The sequence below is a fragment of the Phoca vitulina genome, unplaced genomic scaffold (assembly GCF_004348235.1).
Source record: "Phoca vitulina isolate PV1807 unplaced genomic scaffold, GSC_HSeal_1.0 scaffold25, whole genome shotgun sequence".
Classification (NCBI taxonomy): Eukaryota; Metazoa; Chordata; class Mammalia; order Carnivora; family Phocidae; genus Phoca; species Phoca vitulina.
Genome location: NW_022589728.1, coordinates 17937635 through 17958568, shown reverse-complemented (window position 1 = coordinate 17958568; position 20934 = coordinate 17937635). Strand labels below are relative to the sequence as shown.

Below are 20934 nucleotides of genomic sequence, written 5' to 3'. Positions count from 1 at the left end.
ATAGCATGTGCAAAGGCCCCGGAGAAGGTGAGAGTTTGACAAAGATGAGAACAGGAAGCAGAGAGAGTGAAGGTGGAGCATACTACACATAGAGGCTGATGGGTAGATGGGTCACTTAGGTCATGGTAGAGAGTTTTGTCTTTAACCTAAGAACAATGGTGAATCACTGAAGGTGTTTAAGCAAGGGGTAAAGTAGTAATAGAATAGCATTTTGAAAAGACCAGCATAGCTACAGTGTGGAGAATAGCTTGGAAGAGGCTAGACTAGTTAAGAAGTGAGAGATGGTAGAAATTTGAATAGAGCTGGGGTAAAAATTAAGTGAGTAGACACTCTGGAGAGCTATTTGGAAATCAAGTGTACAGAACTTGGTGGTGAGTTGGATATACAGAGCATCGAAGAAGGAGAGGTCAAGAAGGATTCTCTGGCTTCTGCCTTGCTCGAGAGTCAGGTTCAGTGGAGAGGGAGAAGATCATGAGTTTTAGCCATACAGAGTTTGAGGTGCCTTTGTAGTCTTCCAGAGAAAATATTAAGTAGACAATTGGATATATAAAGCCAGAGCCCAGTGGACAGAAGAACATGGGTGTCTTCAACATATTGGTTATGTGGTCACTTAAACGGCCATGATGAATGATACTGCCTAGATATGGGAGGAAAGAATATTTGATGAAATGCTCAGTGTAGTTTCCCATAAAATCTGGTTCTTCCTGTCATGTACAGATGACCCTTCCTTCCTCAGTGTAACAGATGTTTTACTATTTTCATCAATGTGGCTATTCTTTTTCTGTAAAGGGTATAAATGGAGATCGTGGTGTGTTAGACAATTGTTTTTCTAGCCATGATTTTACAGTCTGCTGTGGTCCAGGGAAGGAAAACAAGTTTGAAAGAAATAAATGTAGATTATAGAAAAGGAAGCAAGTGAATTGATCCCTGAACATCTGCCACAGGGATACCTATCTGCTCCCATTCCCCATAGGAAACTGTATGCTCAGAAAACATGGTGATGTCCTTGGAGAGGTTTTATAGCACTGTCACTGCACAGATATTCTTTGGGCTTTTTCTCAATAGGTTGTTTCCATGGGCCAACTCAGGCAACTGTCCATGGGGTATAGCTCTTTTTTATGAAATGGTTTCTCCAGTCTCAAAAGCAACTTTTATAAAACAGCTTGTTTATACATTAGGGATTTCTATGGTCAGAAGTTTGTTACTTGTAGAGTCAGAGATTCATTCAGGATCCAGGGAGCCTGCAAAAACGTAGAATCACAAAACCATTAGGGAGCAGTCAGTAAGATAAGATGTTCCAAAGAAGTGAAACTGAGAAAGTTTGAGATTGTAATGTATGGCTCAGTGATAAGGTTAGCAGTGCCTGTTCAGAAGGACCAGGCTGCAGGAGTGCCCAGTGATTGAGGAAGCACAGTCAGTGGCTTAGACTCTTATAACTCCAAATGTCGTCCTAAGACCAGCAGCATCAGCATCAGAAATGCAGAATCTCAGCTTCTGCTCCAGACCAAATATATCAGAACCCGCATTTAATAAATGAGATCCCTAGGTGATTCTTAAGCACATAAAAGTTTGAGAAACACAGCTCTGTACTGCTGTTTCAAGAAGTGTAGCGATGGTAGGTTAACAGATAGGATAAAAGCCATAAGGGAGAGAGAGATTAGAAATGGAAATGCAAGAGAAAGAAGACCCCAAGAAGAGAAGGCCTATGGAGAAGGGAAAAGATCAAGAGGACTGATTAATTTGAAAAAAGAGATGGGACTCTTCCTTTGGTCACAAAAATAGGAAAGAGGAATGGAAGAAGTGTGAGACCAAAGGCAGGAAACAGAAAACTCTGTGGGCAATGACCCAGTTCTCCCCAATAGACAACAAAGTCAACCACTGAGGAGGAGAAAGAGAGGTTTGAGACCAAACAATACTCCATAGTTTAAATTCAGAGGGCTCTAGTTTAAATGACATTTACTTTTGGTTAACATTCCTTTGCATTTTTTCCTGTAACTCCTTTAAATAAGTATGCATCAATGTATTAAAATATTAAAACTTCACTGGCCATTTACAATAAAACTTCCATTTCTATAAGTAGTTGATGAGACATGAACTCCACTAGGGCCAACATTATATACCTTGATGACATATTAAGTCAAATAAACATCATGGTTGCAAAAATGTATAAAAACTTGAAAGAATAGTAATATTAAAAAAATCTTTACCTATAATTTTTATGTCTGCAAAGTTTGCTAAATCAATAAAATAATCTGAAAAGTTCATTTCACAGTCAGATGTATTAGTGATTTACTTCATTGGTTTTCTGATGACCATTTATCATGAAGTAAAGCATCTTCAGAATGAATGGTGGAAATAAAAAATTTGATGTGCCTGCCTCTTAAGATAAACTAAATATTTGATTTATAAGACACAAATGAACAAACCACCATGGCCTGTCATGTTTTTCCAGTTTCTAATTTATTCAACCTCTGCTCAATATTGATCCTCACAAGCAGAGTAACCCAAAGATAAATGTATTCACTCCACAGTTTAGTCAGAAACAAGCCAAAAATTATAGATTTTCCCAGGCAGATGATGACAAGCAGTCAGGGGAATGACAAATGGCTGTCTTTAGATTTAGTTAAGACAGTTGGACCAGACATTTCCGATAAAGATTGGAGCATGCTGGTCAAATACAGGTTCATCAGTGGCCATCATTAATTGTAGAGCAAGCACTGCCAGTTACTGCAGGCGCCTACACAGGAGCTCGGGCACCAGCCCTGCATGGGAAAAAGAATCGGTTCCTCAGTATTTTGCAGCACTCCTCTAAGTGATAGCATGACATGATCATTTATCAAACAGAGACTGTCCAGAAAAGTGTCTGCTCCCTTCAGTAACACTGAAGGGCAGCAAAGCGAAAGCATTTTATTAAAGACAGGAAGGCAATGAACTACCAGAGCGTATCCAAAGGGTAATCATATTTCAGCACAGGATTAGTTTAGTCTTAAATAAACATACACTGGAGGGAGTATGTCACGGGTCATTTATCAAGTGAGGAACAATTAACAAAACTCTACAGGATTCTTTTTATCTATATAAATTTTAAGTTTTCTTATTATTGTTATTACTTAACTTTTGGATGATGGGCATCATATTTAACACTACAAAAATACAATGCACAGTTCCTTCCTTAGAAGTTTTTAGACTAAGAGAAATACAGTGAAACTCTCACATAAAATAATCATGGGGCTGTATCAAATGCTGTTAAACAAATGCTGTGAAGAGGAAATAATCCAGGGCCCAAGATTGAAAGATGAAGTTACAACTTTTGAAGACAGCTTTCTTATAAGAAATCAACTACTAGTCAGTGAGTCAGAAGTTTATTCTTCCTTACAATTTTTGTTCTCTATTGACCAAAATTAAGAGAAAAGTTATTAGCTGAGGGGTGGTAGGGCAGACAAGACAGAGAATTAACATATTATTTCTGCTTCGTTCCAGGCACTTTATGTGCCACAACAACTAATCCTAACTATTCACACTTTATAAATGAGAACACAGACTTGCCTAAGGTCATACAGTAAGCTGCAGTGCCAGGAAGGTTGGGGTTGTCTATTTTAAAAAAAAAAAAACTCATATATTTTTTTCACAAATTATTTATTTGGATACCTCAGAGTCTAGTACAGAACTCAGCGCATGATTCAGTAAGTATTTTGTTGAATAATGAAGTAGGTAGAACTGGAAATATTTTTACCATTTTACACAAGAAGATATTGGTCTCAAGATTAAGAGAAATACCAGGTGCTCTGCAGTGGGTCCTAGACACCCACCCAGCTGTCCTTGTAATTACTCCCCTAAAATACCATTCCTTCATGTAGATAGAGGTATATAGCTGGATGTTCCAAATTTGTTACCTCCATGATATGAAAGAGTTTTTGTGGGGATTTTTTTTCTATGTAAGTTCTACATCCAACGTGGGGCTTGAGCTCACTACCCTGAGATCAAGAGTCACATGCTCCACTAACTGAGCCAGCTAGGTGCTCCTTGTGGGGATTTTTAATATGTGGAATGGAACTGTTGTCACCTGCTCATAGTAAAAAAAACAAACAAAATGATTTTCTGGGGCGCCTACGTCTAGGTGGCTCAGTCGGTTAAGCTTCCAACTCGACTTAGGCTCAGGTCATGACCTCAGGGTTATGAGATCAAGTCCGGCACTGAGCTCCATGCTGGGTGTGGAGACTGCTTAAGATTCTCTCTCTCCCTCTACCCCTGCCCCCTCTAAAAACCAAAAATAAACAAACCAAAAAAAAAAAAAAAAATGATTTTCTAAAATCTAAAGAATAAATGCAGTCTTATCAAAAGAAAGTTTTCCAAAAATGGAAAAATGAAATATCTAAGTAACAAGAAACATGGATCAAGGAAAGAATAAGATGGAAAGTACAAATAGGTTAATAGATGTACAAGGCTGAAAGATATCAAGCTTTGAAGGTGAGGAAATGATACCAGGAATAAAAATACCAAGCAATGCATTGCCAATTACTTTTAGCTTTGTAATTAAGAACACGTATTAATTAATCTATACTTTGTATTTCTTAATTTTCCCTTATATCCTATAATTTTGGTCTTGGCTTGAGGAGAACAGAGGGAAGAATCATAGGTGTTTGCCTGTTGCTATTCTTCAGAATTTTCATTAACTTTGTAATTCTTACCACCTTATTCTAAAGAAAAGTTATTCACCTAGATGTGTACAAGATCGATTAGTAGTATAGTAGACCATTTTATTCAAAAAAGATTTATGATACACCTTCTAAGTACCTAGAAAAGCAGTAATTAGAGCTAGAAAGCAGTAATTACCTTTAAAAACAGTTAACTGATATGAAAGAAATATTGATGATTATGAAATACTTGTGTCTTGCTTTTTCTTCTCTAATTATAGGATTTGGAATTTCTACTGGACAAGTTGATGAAGCTGTGGAAAATGGATCTAAATGGAAATCCTGTTTGTCTCAAACCTAAATACAGAGACAGACTGATACTGGTGTCCAAATCACTGGGTATACATTTATATTGTATTAATATAATTTTCTTAGAGAAAGAGAACTGGTTAACTTTTTAGTTAATTTAACATCAAGCCTTGAAAAATATAAATATGATGTCTGAATTCTATGAAAATAGTCAACTTTAAATTCAATATTTTAAGTAAAAGCAAAAGTTAAAATTGAGAAATAAAACATGAAAAATATCTGCTGTTCAGAAATAATTAAGGCACCACATACCCTTTCTTTAAAAATGTGTAGAACTTGCTGACCTTTTGTCAAATTCTCATTGGCACAAATCCTCTGAAGATCCCAAGAGACTGTTTAGTTCTTGGATCTGTAGATAAAAATTAATCAAAGTATTCATTGCTTGACAGTTGCCCTAAGAACGTACAGGGTTCCTTTCATTTGAAAGGGGAGCAAGGTAGGGAGTCCCTTTATGAGATCCTTAGAAATAAAAACAGCCTGATTATGCACTATACTGGGGGTAATGGACCACAGCTCTTCACTAGGGACCAAGTCATACAACATTAAAGAGACAAGCACTGCCTTCTCACAAAGGAGATTCATGAAAGAGTTTCCTATATATGAACTTCTGTGACATGCTATACTTGGGTATAAAAACTAATGCATGGCAAAACCATTTCAAAACTCATAGCTGTAGTAAACCTTGATTAATCATGATGCTAGTGCAGTGGTTCTCTTGGGGGAGGGAGGGGTTGACAAAGGGTATATCACAAAAATCCAAGATTTTTCAAAATACATATGCAAGGGTCACACCCTGCCCACCACCACTGACCCCACCAGCCAGGGGAAGGAAACAGAAAATACACCAGGAAAACAGTCATGTGTATTTTTTGTAAGTTGTGCAGATGAATCTGCAATGCACATTCCCTCAACTCTCCATCTCCTTCCCTTCCTGCCCACCACACACAATTGTATTAATCCACTTTCCTTAGGAAGCAGAGTAAATACAACTAATGTTAGATGCTTAAGAATCTTACTATGTTGGGGCGCCTGGGTGGCTCAGTCATTAAGCGTCTGCCTTCAGCTCAGGTCATGATCCCAGGGTCCTGGGATCGAGCCCCGCATTGGACTCCCTGCTTGGCGGGAAGCCGGCTTCTCCCTCTCCCACTCCCCCTGCTTGTGTGCCCTCTCTCGCTGTCTCTCTCTCTGTCAAATAAATAAATAAAATCTTAAAAAAAAAAAAAGAAAAGAATCTTACTATGTTCATGGAACCATTTCTGGGAACACTTCTCATTATATAGTACTGTGGGTGATGCAGTAAAGAATGTGGAGATAAGGTACTGATTTCCAAATAAACAGGATTTAGTCAAAATTTTTTTAAAATAAATCTTTTCTAAACATATTTTGTGATTATAAAACTAACACACATTTCCCTTTTTTTTTAAATTTTAAGTAGGCTCCATACCCAATGTGGGGCTTGAACTTACAACCCTGAGAGATCAAGAGTCACATGCTCTACGAACTGAGCCAGCCAGTCACCCCTAAATTAATACACATTTCTCATAAAAATGCAGAAAATACAGAAAAGAATATTAATGTCATTCATAATCCCACCATAAATCTGCTGTTAACACTTTAGTATATGTCCTTTCAGTCTTTCCTCTTTGGTTCTAGCTTGTCTTATTTTTTTTTAACATTTTTTTTTTTTAATTTGAGAGAGAGAGAGCACTAGAGAGAGAGAGAGAACAGCAGAGGGAGAGGGAGAAGCAGGCTCCCTGGTGAGCAGGGAGCCTGACATGGGGCTCGATCCTAGGACCCTGGGATCATGACCTGAGCAGAAGGCAGATGCATGCAACTTATTGAGCCACCCAGGCACCCCTAGCTTGTCTTATTTTCATGTCCTTTTTTTCCTAAATGCAAAGCCAAAAACAAAAAGTGAATTGAGGACCTGGTTTGATGTGTCCCAGTAAGGACTGTGGAGAGACATGTTTTGTAAGTAACCCAGTCCTCACCAAACAGAATGACAAGCCACACATTTGGTTTACTTAGCCTGAGTGGAAATAAATTTTGTGTTGAGAACAACTCATTAAAAAAAACTCATGGGTCTTTGATCTTATGTCCATTACCTGGCTTCCCCTCCTGAACCACCTCTAACTGATCATTTCCTAAAAGAAGAAATCAGGCTTACTAAGGCACCGTCTCCTAGTCATTTCTCAGCTCTGTCTGCAACATAAACATGGGGAAAAAGGGATCATGGTAAAAGATTTGGATTTTCATTCCTTATCTTTATAACAGATGTTTTAAAAATATGTATTGATTTACACATATAACACCCAAAAATACTAATAAATTATATAATTACTAATAAAAACAATCTGGAAAGATATCAATAAAACCAAGTGATTGGGAAAACTAAGCATAAAAGAATGACCTTTAATATAAAGTTGTAAGTACAAAGATGCTTGATAATAAAACATTTAGCCAATTTCTTACATTATAATTTGGAGAGTACTAATTTCAGTTAAAATAAGTACATGGGACAATATATGGAAACAATTATACTTCTAGAGTTTATGGTTCTAAGTTTATATTTCCAGTTTCATCACTTTATTTTGTACTTAGGATCTAACAATATTATGGATCATATTTAAATGGCAATGTTAATACTTTCAGTAGTACAATCAGTATCAGGATACTGTCACTTTCCCTGTAAGAACATGATTTAAACATTTTTACTACATCCTTTTCTCATTCTGGGTTCCAGTGGAAGACATTACATGGATAATGAAAGAAAAATGTGTAATTACCTTACAAAACTACTATATAGCAAATTTTGTTAGAAAGAGATAGTCTTTTTGTCAAATGAAGGCCACATGTAATTACATATAAAACAAAATGTCCTATAAAGGAATAGTTTGATATTTTATAGTATATGTAGTATATATACATATACAATGGAATACTATCAACCATTAAAAATTGTGTTTAAAGAAAGACATGGTAAAATGATCACAATACAATAATAAAAATTAGGATGTAATACTATATAAACAGAGAATTCCAACTTTATATAATATACACACATACGTAGATAGAACACAAAAAAATGTTAAAAATATACTGTTAGTGGGTTTTAGTGATTATTTTTGGTTGTAGAATACAGGCAATATTAATTTTTTTCTTTTCCCACTTTTTGTATTTTCCAAATATCTTACAGTATACAAAAATTATTTTGTGTAATTTAAGATGCTCAATTTTCAAAGCTTTTTTAGAGGAACAAAATGTAAACATAGCTGAAATCTTCATAGAACCAAGAGGCCAGCTTTGTGGGTTGTCCCTATCATATCCTATGTCCTAGGAGACAATAGTGGCACCTGGGTGGCTCAGCTGGTTAAGCCTAGGATATAATAAGCATTATTAATGTATGTGCTTTTAAAATACCACGCTAAATGTACAAAATTTCTTATTCACTTTAACATAAAATATATTTTGCTTTTTCTTAAGAATAATAACCATAATATGGAAATTAATAGATAATATCTAAATTTTGTTGAATATGACATTTTTGTTTTTAAAAAATAACAATTTACATGTGGCCCTAGAAGGGAAACCATACATCAAATTGTTTACAGTGACTATCTTTGTCAGTGATGGTAAGGAGAGTTATGGATAGTAATTACAGAGTCTTTTTATGTTTTTTTCACCATGTTTCAGTTGTTTATAATAAGCACATATTCCTTTTGAAATCAGAAAAAAAATAAGTAAAAATAAGTAAAAGCTCAACAAAAACAAAGAAGTTGTATAAATAAGGTATTTTTAAAAGATATTTATTTCGGCCTCTGGTGTAATTTAAGTTCATGTGCCTTAAACCAAAAATATATATATTATCTATATATTTATATATAGTATTTTTTAACATATATATTTTTCTATAGAATTTCTCGATGGAAAAGAAATTAAAAATATGGAAAGACAATTCCTAATAAATTGGAAAGCATCCAAAGATGCCAAGAAAATCAGCAAGAAAAGGAATACTAAAACCGAGGATGCAGGTAACTCAAACTAAGTAAGCAGGCTGTCATTCATTAGTTAACCACTTCTACTAAAAGAGAGAATATTCTACTCAACAACAACAAAAAATGCCAAGAAGTAAGAGGCTGTTATTTAGAATTTTTTGTTTAAGATTTGGGTTTTTTTTTTTAACTTATTTACAATTTCTAGGAAATTTTACCTGTAATGTTTACATATGAAAGTGGTAGCTACTGTCAACAAAAGCTGTGTTTGGTTCATATTGAGTTTGACTGTGTCAGCTATGAAAACAGAGTCGTGAGGGTGGAGGAAAATGCATAATTTTAATAGCTGACAAAAGTGCATGATATTAATTATGCAAATGGTGAAACAACAATCAGCTATGTAAATTGTGAAACCTAAGTCACTAGTATATGTGTTTAGCAGCAGTGCAAAAATCACATTTTCCATCAGGATACAAAATAAAAATGTATGACAACCACATCTGTGGCCTATACTCTGTAGCCTGTCCCTTTTCTTACATACATACCCCAACAGTTGAATATTTTGTTTATGATATGCTTAAGGTTACAATACAAAGGACAGGTCAACTTCCCTTGCTTAACTTATACAACTAAATGTAGCCAAGTGTAACATGTAACAATAATCTTTACCATATTTGCTAGCATCCTAGAATTCATTCATCACAAATTCTATAGTCCACAACATTGGAATGAACCTCTTCCTCTGTTCCATGACAGTGTTTGAATGCTAATGGTCCTCCTATTTCACAGCTAACAGGATGGGATTGTAGAAAGGGGTTAGACTAAGGGAATAAGGAAAGGGAAACTACAATAGTGTAGTGAGGCTTCATGCATGGATACCGTATCCTAGGAGTTCTGCCACTCTAGAATAAGGAGGTTGAGGTGATGAGAAGCAAAGGTAAAAAGGCATGGAGCTCTGATGATTTTGCCATATCATGTCCATTGAATATGAACTGTGGGAAATCGTTTCAAAGAATGGGACTTTCTGAACTGACAGTATACCCATGAGTGATGATGCTGTGTTGGCAATGTGAATTTTTCAAGATCTGAAATCTATAAAATGGACAGGCAGCATTTCTTCTCCTCTGTTTATTCCTGGCGGGCTTTGAAGAGCAGAACCAGACCGAGGGTAAGGATTGCAGTATTTCACATATTTTCAGAATTATAGCAAGGACACCAAAGTACCTTATTAATACTGAAGTATTCATAGAATTCAACACCAGCCCTCACCCAAAAACTGAACCTATTCTAAATATAATGTAGTTTCCTTCATCTTAATAGATTTTAAAAATCCTTCCTCCTTCAGAAACAAGTAAGTTAATTTATTTTTAAGTTCTCCAATGAAATTCTACAAAACAACAATTAAAATGTGCCTTAAAGTTTATAATTTAAAAATTACACTGTCATTTGATTTTCTCAATAAAATCCTTATTAATTTCTTCATAATCTAGTGTGACCACTAACAATTACCAAAAGCAATCTTTAAAGCCATTATAGATACAGTAACAACAAACCATCTGAAAAGTGAATTAAGAAAAGAATCCCATTTACAATAGCACAAAAAAGAATAAATATACCTACAAATAAATTTAACTAGTAAGGTAAGAAAAAAAAAAGAATTGTATACTGAAAACTACAAAACACTAAAGAAAGAAATTAACAAAAAAATGGAAAGACATCTTATGTTCATGAACTAGAAAATTTAGTATTGTTAAAATGTCCATAATACCCAAAGCAATTAACAAATTCAGTACAGTCTCTATCAAAATCCTAATGGCATTTTCACAGAATTGAAAAACAATTCTAAAATTCATATGGAACCACAAAAGACCAGAAATAGCCAAATCAGCCTTGAGAGGGTTAGAGGCATCACACTTCCTGATTTCAAAATATATTACAAAATACAGCAATCAAAACAGTGTAGTCCTGAGGTAAGACAGATATACAGATAAACAGAATAGATAGAAAGCTCAAAAATAAATCCATGCATAAATGGTCAACTGATTTTTAACAAGGGTGCCAAGAATACACAGTGGGGAAAGGACAGTCAAATGTTGGGAAAACTGGATATCCACATGCAAAAGAACCCTTATCATACACCATACAAAAAATTCCACTCAAAATGGATTAAAGACTCAAACGTAAGACCTGAAACTGTAAAACTCTAGAAGAAAACACTGGAGAAATCTTCATGACATTGGTCTTGGCAATGATTTCATGGATATGACACCAAAAAGCACAGGCAACAAAAAGAAAAACAAACAAGTAAACTACATCAAACTAAAAAGCTCATACACAGCAAAGGAAATAATCAACAGAGTAAAAAGACAATCTACAGAATGGGAGAAAATATTTGCAAACTATACATCTGATATGGTGTTAGGCTCCAAAACATATATAGAACTCCTACAACTCAAGAGAAAAAAAAAACTAATAACCAGATTTTAAAATGGGCTAGGGACTTGAAAAGGCATATCTCCAAAGACCTACAAATGGCCAACAGGTATATTTTAAAAATGCTCAATATCATTAATCAACAGGGAAATGCAAATCAAAACCACAATGAGGAATCACCACACACCTGTCAGATGGCTGTTAATCAAAAAACCAAAAGACAACAAGAGTTGGTGAGGATGTAGAGAAATCTGAAACTTGTACACTACTGGTGGGGATACAAAATGGTGCAACCACTATGAAAAACAGTATGGCAGTGCATCAAATTTTAAGAATAGAACTACTATATGATCCAGCAATCCCAGTTCTGTGTATTCATTCAAAAGAACGGAAATTAAGATTTTGAAGAGATATTAGCATTCCTGTGTTAATACAGCACTAGTCACAATAGCCAAGATGTAGAAACAACTTAAATGTCCACTGACAGATGAATGGATAAAGAAAACATGGTAGATACATATACAATAAAATACTATTCAGCCTTAAAAGAGAATGAAATTCTGCAACATGTGACAACATGAATGAACCTTGAGGACATTATGCTAAATACAATAAGCCAGTCACAGAAAGACAAATACTGCATGATTCCACTTATACGAGCTATGTAAAATAGTCACATTCATAGAATCAAAGAGTAGAATGGTGGTTGCTAGAGGCTGGGGGAAGGAGTAAATGGGGAGTTACTAATCAATGGGCATAAAGTTTCAGTTAAGCAAGATGAATAAACTCTAGAGATCTACTGTACAAAGTTATACCTACAGCCAAAAATAATGTATTGTACACGTAAGAATTTGTAAGTAGATCTCATGTTAAGTGTTCTTACCACATACATTAACAAAAAAAGCTTCTGCACAGCAAAGGAAACAATTAAACTAAAAGACAATCTACTGAATTGGAGAAGATATTTGCAAATAACATATCCAAGAAAGGATTAGTATCCAAAAATATAAAGAACTTATACAAGTCAAGACCAAAAAAACCCACAAATAATCCAATTAAAAAGTGGGCAGAAGACATGAACAGACATTTCATCAAAGAAGATATACAAATGGCCAACAGACACATGAAAGATGCTCAACACCACTCATCATCAGGGAAATGCAAATCAGACCTACAATAAGATATCACCTCACACCTATCAGAATGGCTAAAATAAAATGCAAGAAAAAACAAGTATTGGCAGAGATGTAGAGAAAAAATGCACTATTGGTAGGAATCCAAACTGAGGCAGCCACTGTGGAATACCATATGGAAGTTCCTTAAAAAGTTAAAAAAAGAACTACCCTATGATCCAGTAATCACACTACTGGGTATTTACCCCCAAAATACGCAAAAACTAATTCAAAGGGATACATGCACCCTAATGTTTATTGCAGCATTATCTACAATAGCCAAATTATTGAAGCAGCCCAAGTGTCCACTGATAGATGAAAGGATAAAGAAGATGTGGTGTATATATACAATGGAATATTATTCAGCCACAAAAAAGAATGAAACTTTGCCATTTGCAACAACATGGAAGGAGCTAGAGAGTATAATGCTAAGCAAAATAAGTCAGTCAGAGAAAGACAAATACTGTAACATTTCACTCATATGTGGAATTTAAGAGACAAAACAAATGAGCAAGGGGGTAAAAAAAGAGACAAACCAAAAAACAGACTCTTAACTACAGAGAAAAAACTGATGGTTACCAGAGGAGAGATGGGTGGAGAGATGGGTGAAATAAGTGAAGGGAATTAAAGAATGTACTTATCATGATGAGCACTGAGTAATGTATACAATTGTTGAATCATTACATTGTACACCTAAAATTAATCTAACACCATATACTAACTATTTGGAATTAAAATTAAAAAGTTATAATTTTAATTAAAAAATTTTTAATGTTTTTAGCACAAATTTTTTAAAAGCCATATAGAATGTTACATAGTACAGAAGTATCATTTCATACCTTGCTATAGTTGCTATTATAATAACCATTAATAATTTAAAATGGAAAGCACTCTAGTGGAGGAGGCAAAGAGGGGTAAGGGAAGAAAAGAGAGGTAATTTTTACTGTACTAAACATTTCAGAGATCTATAAACATCATTGCATTTAATCATTATAACCTATGGCAAAGATTATTATTATATCCATTTTGTAGATGAGAAAGCTGAGTTTTAGAAGGATGAAATAACTTGTCTAACGTCACAAAGACAGCAGTGATTAATCAAAATTATTTAACTTCATCAAACAGCTTTGGCTTTTAGTGACCACTCTCGCAATGACTGGCTGAATTGCGCTTGGATATAAGGACAATGATGTCTCCTCTACTTAGAAATTCACTTCAGATTGGTGGGAATTTAGGGAAATCTGCAGATGTGTAAACATGATACTGTAAACAAATAATTTTTATAAATAAAAAGGAAGTACAGAGAAAATGGGATAATATAAAAAAAATTTTAAGTATTCTAATAGATTATATGATTTACTATATTGAAAAATAATCTCTAAGGTCAATTAAAATACAATTGAAATTGAAAGCTGATTAGCTGCAAGAGAAAATTATCTGAGTTTTCCTCAGGAGTACTTAGTTATTCTCCCTTGGCCACTTGTAGAGATCCTTCTCTGTCTCCTCCTACACATTTGCCATCCCCATCCAAACACAATGACACAGTTCTGAGCCTTTCAGGCTTAACATCAGTGACATCTGTGGATACATGTATGTAGCACATGATAACTCTATCCTTGGGTATGTGGCCAACAAATTAACACTATGGTCTTTATACTAAGGCTCTGTTATTACTGCTCAAAAGAAATGGAAAGCATGAATTAAAGTCTAGGAGATATGTTATGTATTTTTAAAATCTACAATATACCTTCAGGTCTTTAGAAGAGCCAAGATGAACCATTTAAAGATACGCTTGTACAACCAAATACATTATAAGTGAACAGGAATTCTTAGGAAGATAGTAATTTCTGTACTTCCTGACCTTTTACATATTTTTTTATAGCCTTATGAATTTGGAGCTGTATATTGGGGATTATGACAAGATTTATGCGGATTATGACTTCAGACTTCAAGGATCTTATGATAAAAAATCTTGTCCTAAATATAGCCACATAACTATATAACTCAAATTTGGAAACAAAATCAAATACTTAAACAAAATCCAAAATATATGCATATCTTTTAGCATATACTTCTGTAGTGCTTCCATGGAAACATTGATTTATTCATTTAATAAATATTTATTGGGCACCTTGGATGTACACAAGACTATGCTAGACACTGGAATTAGAGGTGAATAAAACAGTCCCCACTTAAAGGGAAATAACTGCTGGAAAGGGAGGAGGATCTGTCAATAGGGAAATGATGTGGAATGTTAAGTTTCAAAATAAAGGTATGAACACACTCCAAAAACTATACATAACTAATCTACTCCCTAAAGGTTAAACACTCTGAAAAACTAAACTCAGAACAGCAGAATGCAAGTCTGTGATACTTTATCTGGGATATTAAGTTTTTAATTGGTCTTATTTTGGATCTATTTAACTTTAATTCCATTTCATAAATTATAATTTTGGATTGTCTAATGCTGTCATAGTCTATGTTTACAATTTAGTTATTAGTTTCAAAGCAGAACCTTTTTTTTAAAATATATTTTTTAAAGATTTTATTTATTTATTTGAGAGAGAGAGAATGAGAGAGAGCACATGAGAGGGGTTAGGGTCAAAGGGAGAAGCAGACTCCCCACCGAGCAGGGAGCCCGATGCGGGACTCAATCCAGGGACTCCAGGATCATGACCTGAGCCGAAGGCAGTCGCTTAACCAACTGAGCCACCCAGGTGCCCTCAAAGCAGAACCTTTTATCTTTGTATACTACAAGTAAATTTGAAACAATGCATCACATAGTTCCTGTTTATTACCCACAGGTGGGTAAGCCAAAATGAGTCTTTTTCTCTGATATACAGAGATACCTTCCAAATGGAAATGCATCCACAGAAAGCTCCCAAGAATATAATCCTAAAATTATTGAAGATATGGGGTAGGTTCTTTCAAATATTTGTGATTTATCTTTTTCGGGAAGATGGGACACCCTGTCAACAACACAGAGGGAGAGAGGCCCTCCAACTGTCTCCTTGTTCTTGGGTCTCAATTCTTGACAAAGCACCCCCACCCCGCCCAAAAAAAGTTCATTGTTGGTCTGCCCAAATAATCACAGTGATGGAATGACTAGTTCAAGAAGAGATGGGAGTCACAGACTAGATATACTCACTGAGGTAGGGCAAGTGACTCAGGACAGTCCCAGAAGCAGCAGGTAAAGATGTCTAAATGAGTAGGGGTCATATCAAAGGAGCCTGAGGCCTAGTTGATGATAGGTGGTCCACTAATGAATAGATGACTATGCCAAGGGTATCTAGTAGCAGATAGGAGGGGCAACCCAGAGCATTACAGAGGTAGGCTACTTTCACCACTTCTCCAGACCAATGGTTCTTAATCTGGTGTCCCTGAAGGAGAAGTTTCATTAGATTCTCAAAGGGGTTTAGGATCTAATAAATTAGTTGAAGAGTCACTATTCTAAACCTTGAGTATATGCATAATGTAGCTCCATATGAATCAGCTCTAAGTTTCCTGATAAGGAGAAAACTGCTTTTTTAGTTTTAAAAAATGATATTGCTTCAATGTAAAGATAAATCATACCAGAAAATAAGTTCATTTATTCATAAAACTAATAGGTACCTGCCATATGCTGGGCAATACTGGATATAAAAACTCAAATGAGATACTCCTGATCTCAAAGGTCTTACAACAAGCTGGTTGGAGAGTCAAATGTGATACAATTATTGTGGAGTGTGATAAATGCTATGAGAATTATAAACCAGATCCTAATACAACCTATAAATTATTCATTCAAGCTTTTCTCATTTATACTCAATATAATTGCTCTATTGATCTTTCCATTCATATCATAGTAGTTATTACAATATAATGAAGGGGGCAACAGCATATTTCATTGAGAAAGTAATCAGAGCCAGTGTACATACTCTAGAATAGATTTCCTTTTTCCCAGAACTGCTTGCTGAAGGCCAGATAAGTTTGTCGTGAGACCCTCTTTGCAGAGTCCAATCAAGGGATGGTGACTTAGCATTCTTTAATGGAGCCAACCTAAAGAAGACCTATGAACACCACTGCTGCACTGTCCTACCCCCATTCCCTGAAGAGTGGCTTAGGCTTGTTGCGATGGAGGCATAAGGGAGAAAGGGTCCTGTGAGCCTGGAAAATGCTTTATTCAGGGAGAGGAAAAAGGATATGGAGTCTGAGCTCATCTCCACTCACCAAAAACAAACAAAAAACACAGAAGCTGCGTGAGAGTTTGCTTAACTGCTTACATCTGTTGCCATTACCATCAAAACCTGAACCACTCTATCCATAGATCACCCTGGTAGTTTCTTAAAAGATTTACATAATTAGTGTCAATTCCACAACAGTGTTCTTTAGTTTCATTTCTTTGCCAAGCATCTTGAAAGGTCTTGCTAATATGTCATCAAGGTGGAAAGGAAAACAATAAAAAATGAACATAGACTCAGAAAACAGTGTTGGTAAATTCTATACATCACCACACACACACTGTTAGATCAGTTGTGAACTGTGGCACATACTGCATATTCTATAGCCCCAAGCAAAGCTCTAATCACTAGGACTGCACTGATAAAACAGCAAATAAATCATTCTATCCTCATTTCCCTAACTAGGAACACTAAATACAGAGCTAAGTGAGTCTCTAACTACTATGTACTGCAAAGACAGGATGCTCTAAAAGAAGCCAGCAGAATAGGGGCGCCTGGGTGGCTCAGTCGTTAAGTGTCTGCCTTTGGCTCAGGTCATGATCCCAGGGTCCTGGGATCGAGCCCCACATCAGGCTCCCTGCTCCGCGGGAAGCCTGCTTCTTCCTCTCCCACTCCCCCTGCTTGTGTTCCCTCTCTCGCTGTCTCTCTCTGTCAAATAAATAAAATCTTTAAAAAAAAAAAAAAAAAAAAAGAAGCCAGCAAAATAGAGAGGTTCCTGTAAGGAGATAAGAATGTCCTGCTTTTACCACTGTCCGTGAAGTCAATTATGTTCAATCCCAAGTCTTCAGTTTTATAATGTGAAAAATATTACATAAATATTTAAAAAAATTATTTCTTCAGGTAACATTTTTACTGAAGTCATGCCAAAATATCATTTTGGTATCATAAAAGATTTCTTACCAAATGGGAATATCAGTTCTACCTCTCTTTAATAAAAGGTGACCAATATGGAATTTCATTAAGCTCTTGATATAGATTTTTAGGGTGTGCTTATCACTAACATTTTACTAATTTAGCATAAAGCTAGGAGATAATGAGAATAAAGTAGAAGGTCATTAAAGTGTTAAAAAAAAAATACCCAACCCTCAGGGTGCCTGGGTAGTGCAGTTGGTTAAGCTTCTGACCCTTGATTTCGGCTCAGGTCATGGTCTCAGGGTCATGATCTCAGGATTGTGAGATCCAGGCCCTTGTTGGGCACTGCACTGAGCACAGAGTCTTAAGACTCTCTCCCTTTCCCTCTGCCCACCCCCCCTCCCCCGCGCACAAGTGCTCTGTCACTCTCTCAAATAAATAAATCTTAAAAAAAAAAACCCACAAAGAATAAATTCTAAAAATCTAAAAAGTTGATTAAAGCAACTCCTTCCCTTAATTACTTTAAGGGGAGAATGAGCTAGCATCAACAGACGTGTCTCCTATAGTCTACATTATTGCTCAGAGGTATAAAAGAGCTTAGAGTCTTCTTCCAAAATGATAAAAGTATGTGCCCCATATTCCTTTAAGGTTCTACACATTAGGAGCTGTGCCTGTATCCTACGTGAACACAGTGAAGCAACATCTGTCCAATGACAGGGGAATGTTTTTCACCTCCTTTATAAATGTGTGCAGTCTGTGCTCATGTATATTTATACAAGCCTGCTTTCCCTACAGGGAGGAAAAAGTCAGACTCATTGACGTTGTTTTTGACCCTCAAACTGAACTTGATACTATCGATGTACACTTTAATTAAAGATTAGTTCAAAGCTATTTTTTATTTAATGGCTGATTCTAAACAAATGCCTTCACTGTTCAATTAAAAATAATTTATGTTATTAAAAAGTGTACACGATTGCTTCTTTCTGTGTTTGTCACAGTAAATACTTCTGACAGATGTTTCCTCTCTTTTCAAACATGCTAGGAGGTGCTTGAGACTTAGTAATTTTAAAATAGACATTAAATGCATTTACATATTGTAAATAACATCCACTGAGAATACTGTAGAGCACTGTACACTGAAGAAAGCAAATTGTTACTTGATTATTTATCTTTCAAGCCTAAGCCCTGTCCATAGAGTCAATCCATCTCTTTTGTTACTATAAAAATAACTGTGTAGCTGGGTTAGAATGCCTTAGTTTCAGATACTTTTAAGGAATGTGAATCTCTGGGACCCATAATTCACTGGGAAATGTTCACTGTACATTATAATACCTACTATCTTTAGTTAGAATATGGAAGTATTAGGTTTCTTTGAGTTAAAAAGTGAACTTTAAAAACAGTAAAAATAACTTGCTTTCACCACTGCTAAGGTTATGTTTGAACAGTTGTAACAACAAATCTTCTATGTGCCTCAAGAGTTTTTAAAACTTAGGTAATATTTTTAGTTACAAAACTCTGGGATGATCTTATATAAACTCATCTGCAAAGCTCTAAATGCCTTTAATTACGCTGTGTTAAACCTAACCTCAGTCTAATTCATTTTATATGCAAAATAAACTTCTACGTATCAGTAATGGAGGTATAATATTAAGACTTTGATTTGCAGTTCGTTGTCAAGGAACCCTTCTGAAATTAGGACACCCTCCTTTAAAAAAAGCAATAGTGGTAAGCAACAAAGGGTTTTTAAGAACAATCTAAGCTAGGTTTTGTGACTTCTAGTCTCAATTCTGTCAATGGCTTACTCTGTGAACAAGAGTTATGTAAGATCTAATTTTTAAGAATTATGTTATTTACCCCATTTTAAAATGTCTACTTTGATACCTGAATATTCACTACCTTAATTTTTAAGAACAGCAGAACCCTCTGAGATAAGAATATGATCAGACACATTTTATAGCCGGGGAAAATGAGCATTGGAGAGGCCCAGTCAGAGAGGGGCCCAAAGTCACACAACGGCCATGAGGCAGAGCTGGAACTTGAATTCGGGTCACTGACTCTAAAAGCCAAGCTTCTATTTTTAACTTAATGGCAAATAATGGCTTCTTGCGGGAATAGGACTACTCTAGAATCATGAAAGGATTCGGAGAGGCTGCTCAGAGTGGCAGCAGGTAAGACGAGGTGGCCCGAAGTGGTTGGTATTGTTTCACCAATCTTTTCGTTTGAACCTGACTACCGGGCAATATAGATGTCCACTTTCCAGCCTCTGTTATCAGTGAAGAGCTTCCCTGGTGCCCCCACCTCCACCCCACCTCCTCCGCTTAACAGGAGGCTTTAGCAGGCTAGGCTAGGGTGAGGCATGTGAGATGCCAAGGGTGCAAAAGTTAAGGAGCTCTAGGCATTTGCCTCACCCTAGCCCAGCCAACCTTCCCTCCAAAATTCTTATTTCCACACTTCTCCCAACACATAGATTTTCCACATTCTTCTCTACTCTGGGGGTGGGGGGTGGGGGAAGGAATCTTTCTGCTTCCTTTAAAAGATTCACACAGTTTGGTGACTAATCATTAACCTCTACTATTGTATCCTAGAGTCTGTATGTTTGTTCCCATTTTGGGTAATTTTCATTTTTGAAATATTCCTGTGTTTTTTCTCTATTAATACAGGTATCCCTCTTTGAAGGAATCTGAAAGCTTGCTGACAAAAGTGATATACTTGAATTTCACCTTCTCCGAACAAAAGTAAAAGAAAATTTGTTTGTAAAAAAAAAGATGAATAAATTCAGCCTTAAGTGATCTGAAACGTATGTTTTTTTTACCTTTATACTACCAGGCAATACCATCTTTTGTAGTTTGTAGCTCTAGGGTATCTCACTATAAAAGAAAAACCTTTAAGTGGTTTGATTTGCTTCTTTATGGCATCTGAAACATTGCTTTTCAATTGTTTTTGCCTCATTACATACAATTTACTGAGAAAATAAAGATGTTCTTCCTCATTCATCAAAAGAAAGTAATCCTTTTTGAGCCAATGGTATTTTGGTCCATCTTTTTTAAAGTGTAAATCTAATTACAGTTATTGAACGGGAACTGAAGATTATTATTCTGATTCACTTATATACCTGAAGTGTAGAATGATATATTAAAATGCAAGTTGTCACCATTACTATGTACTACTTAATAGTTCCAATTTAAAAATCTACTGTACAGAAATTACGTCTCATATATAAGAGCAATTTCATCAAAGATATTTTAAATTTGATATTGTCTTG

At 35.5% G+C, this 20934-nt stretch overlaps 1 protein-coding gene across 1 annotated transcript in view; it reads left to right on the top strand.

Moving 5' to 3' along the window:
* PPP1R42 (protein phosphatase 1 regulatory subunit 42) overlaps positions 1-20461 on the top strand; it is a 45321-nt gene extending 24860 nt beyond the window's left edge. The window contains 5 exon segments of the mRNA XM_032422023.1: positions 4916-5033; positions 8918-9056; positions 15359-15517; positions 20333-20370; positions 20373-20461. Of these exon segments, the coding sequence (XP_032277914.1) occupies positions 4916-5033; positions 8918-9056; positions 15359-15517; positions 20333-20370; positions 20373-20461 (543 nt within the window).
* The last annotated feature ends 473 nt before the right edge of the window (positions 20462-20934 follow it).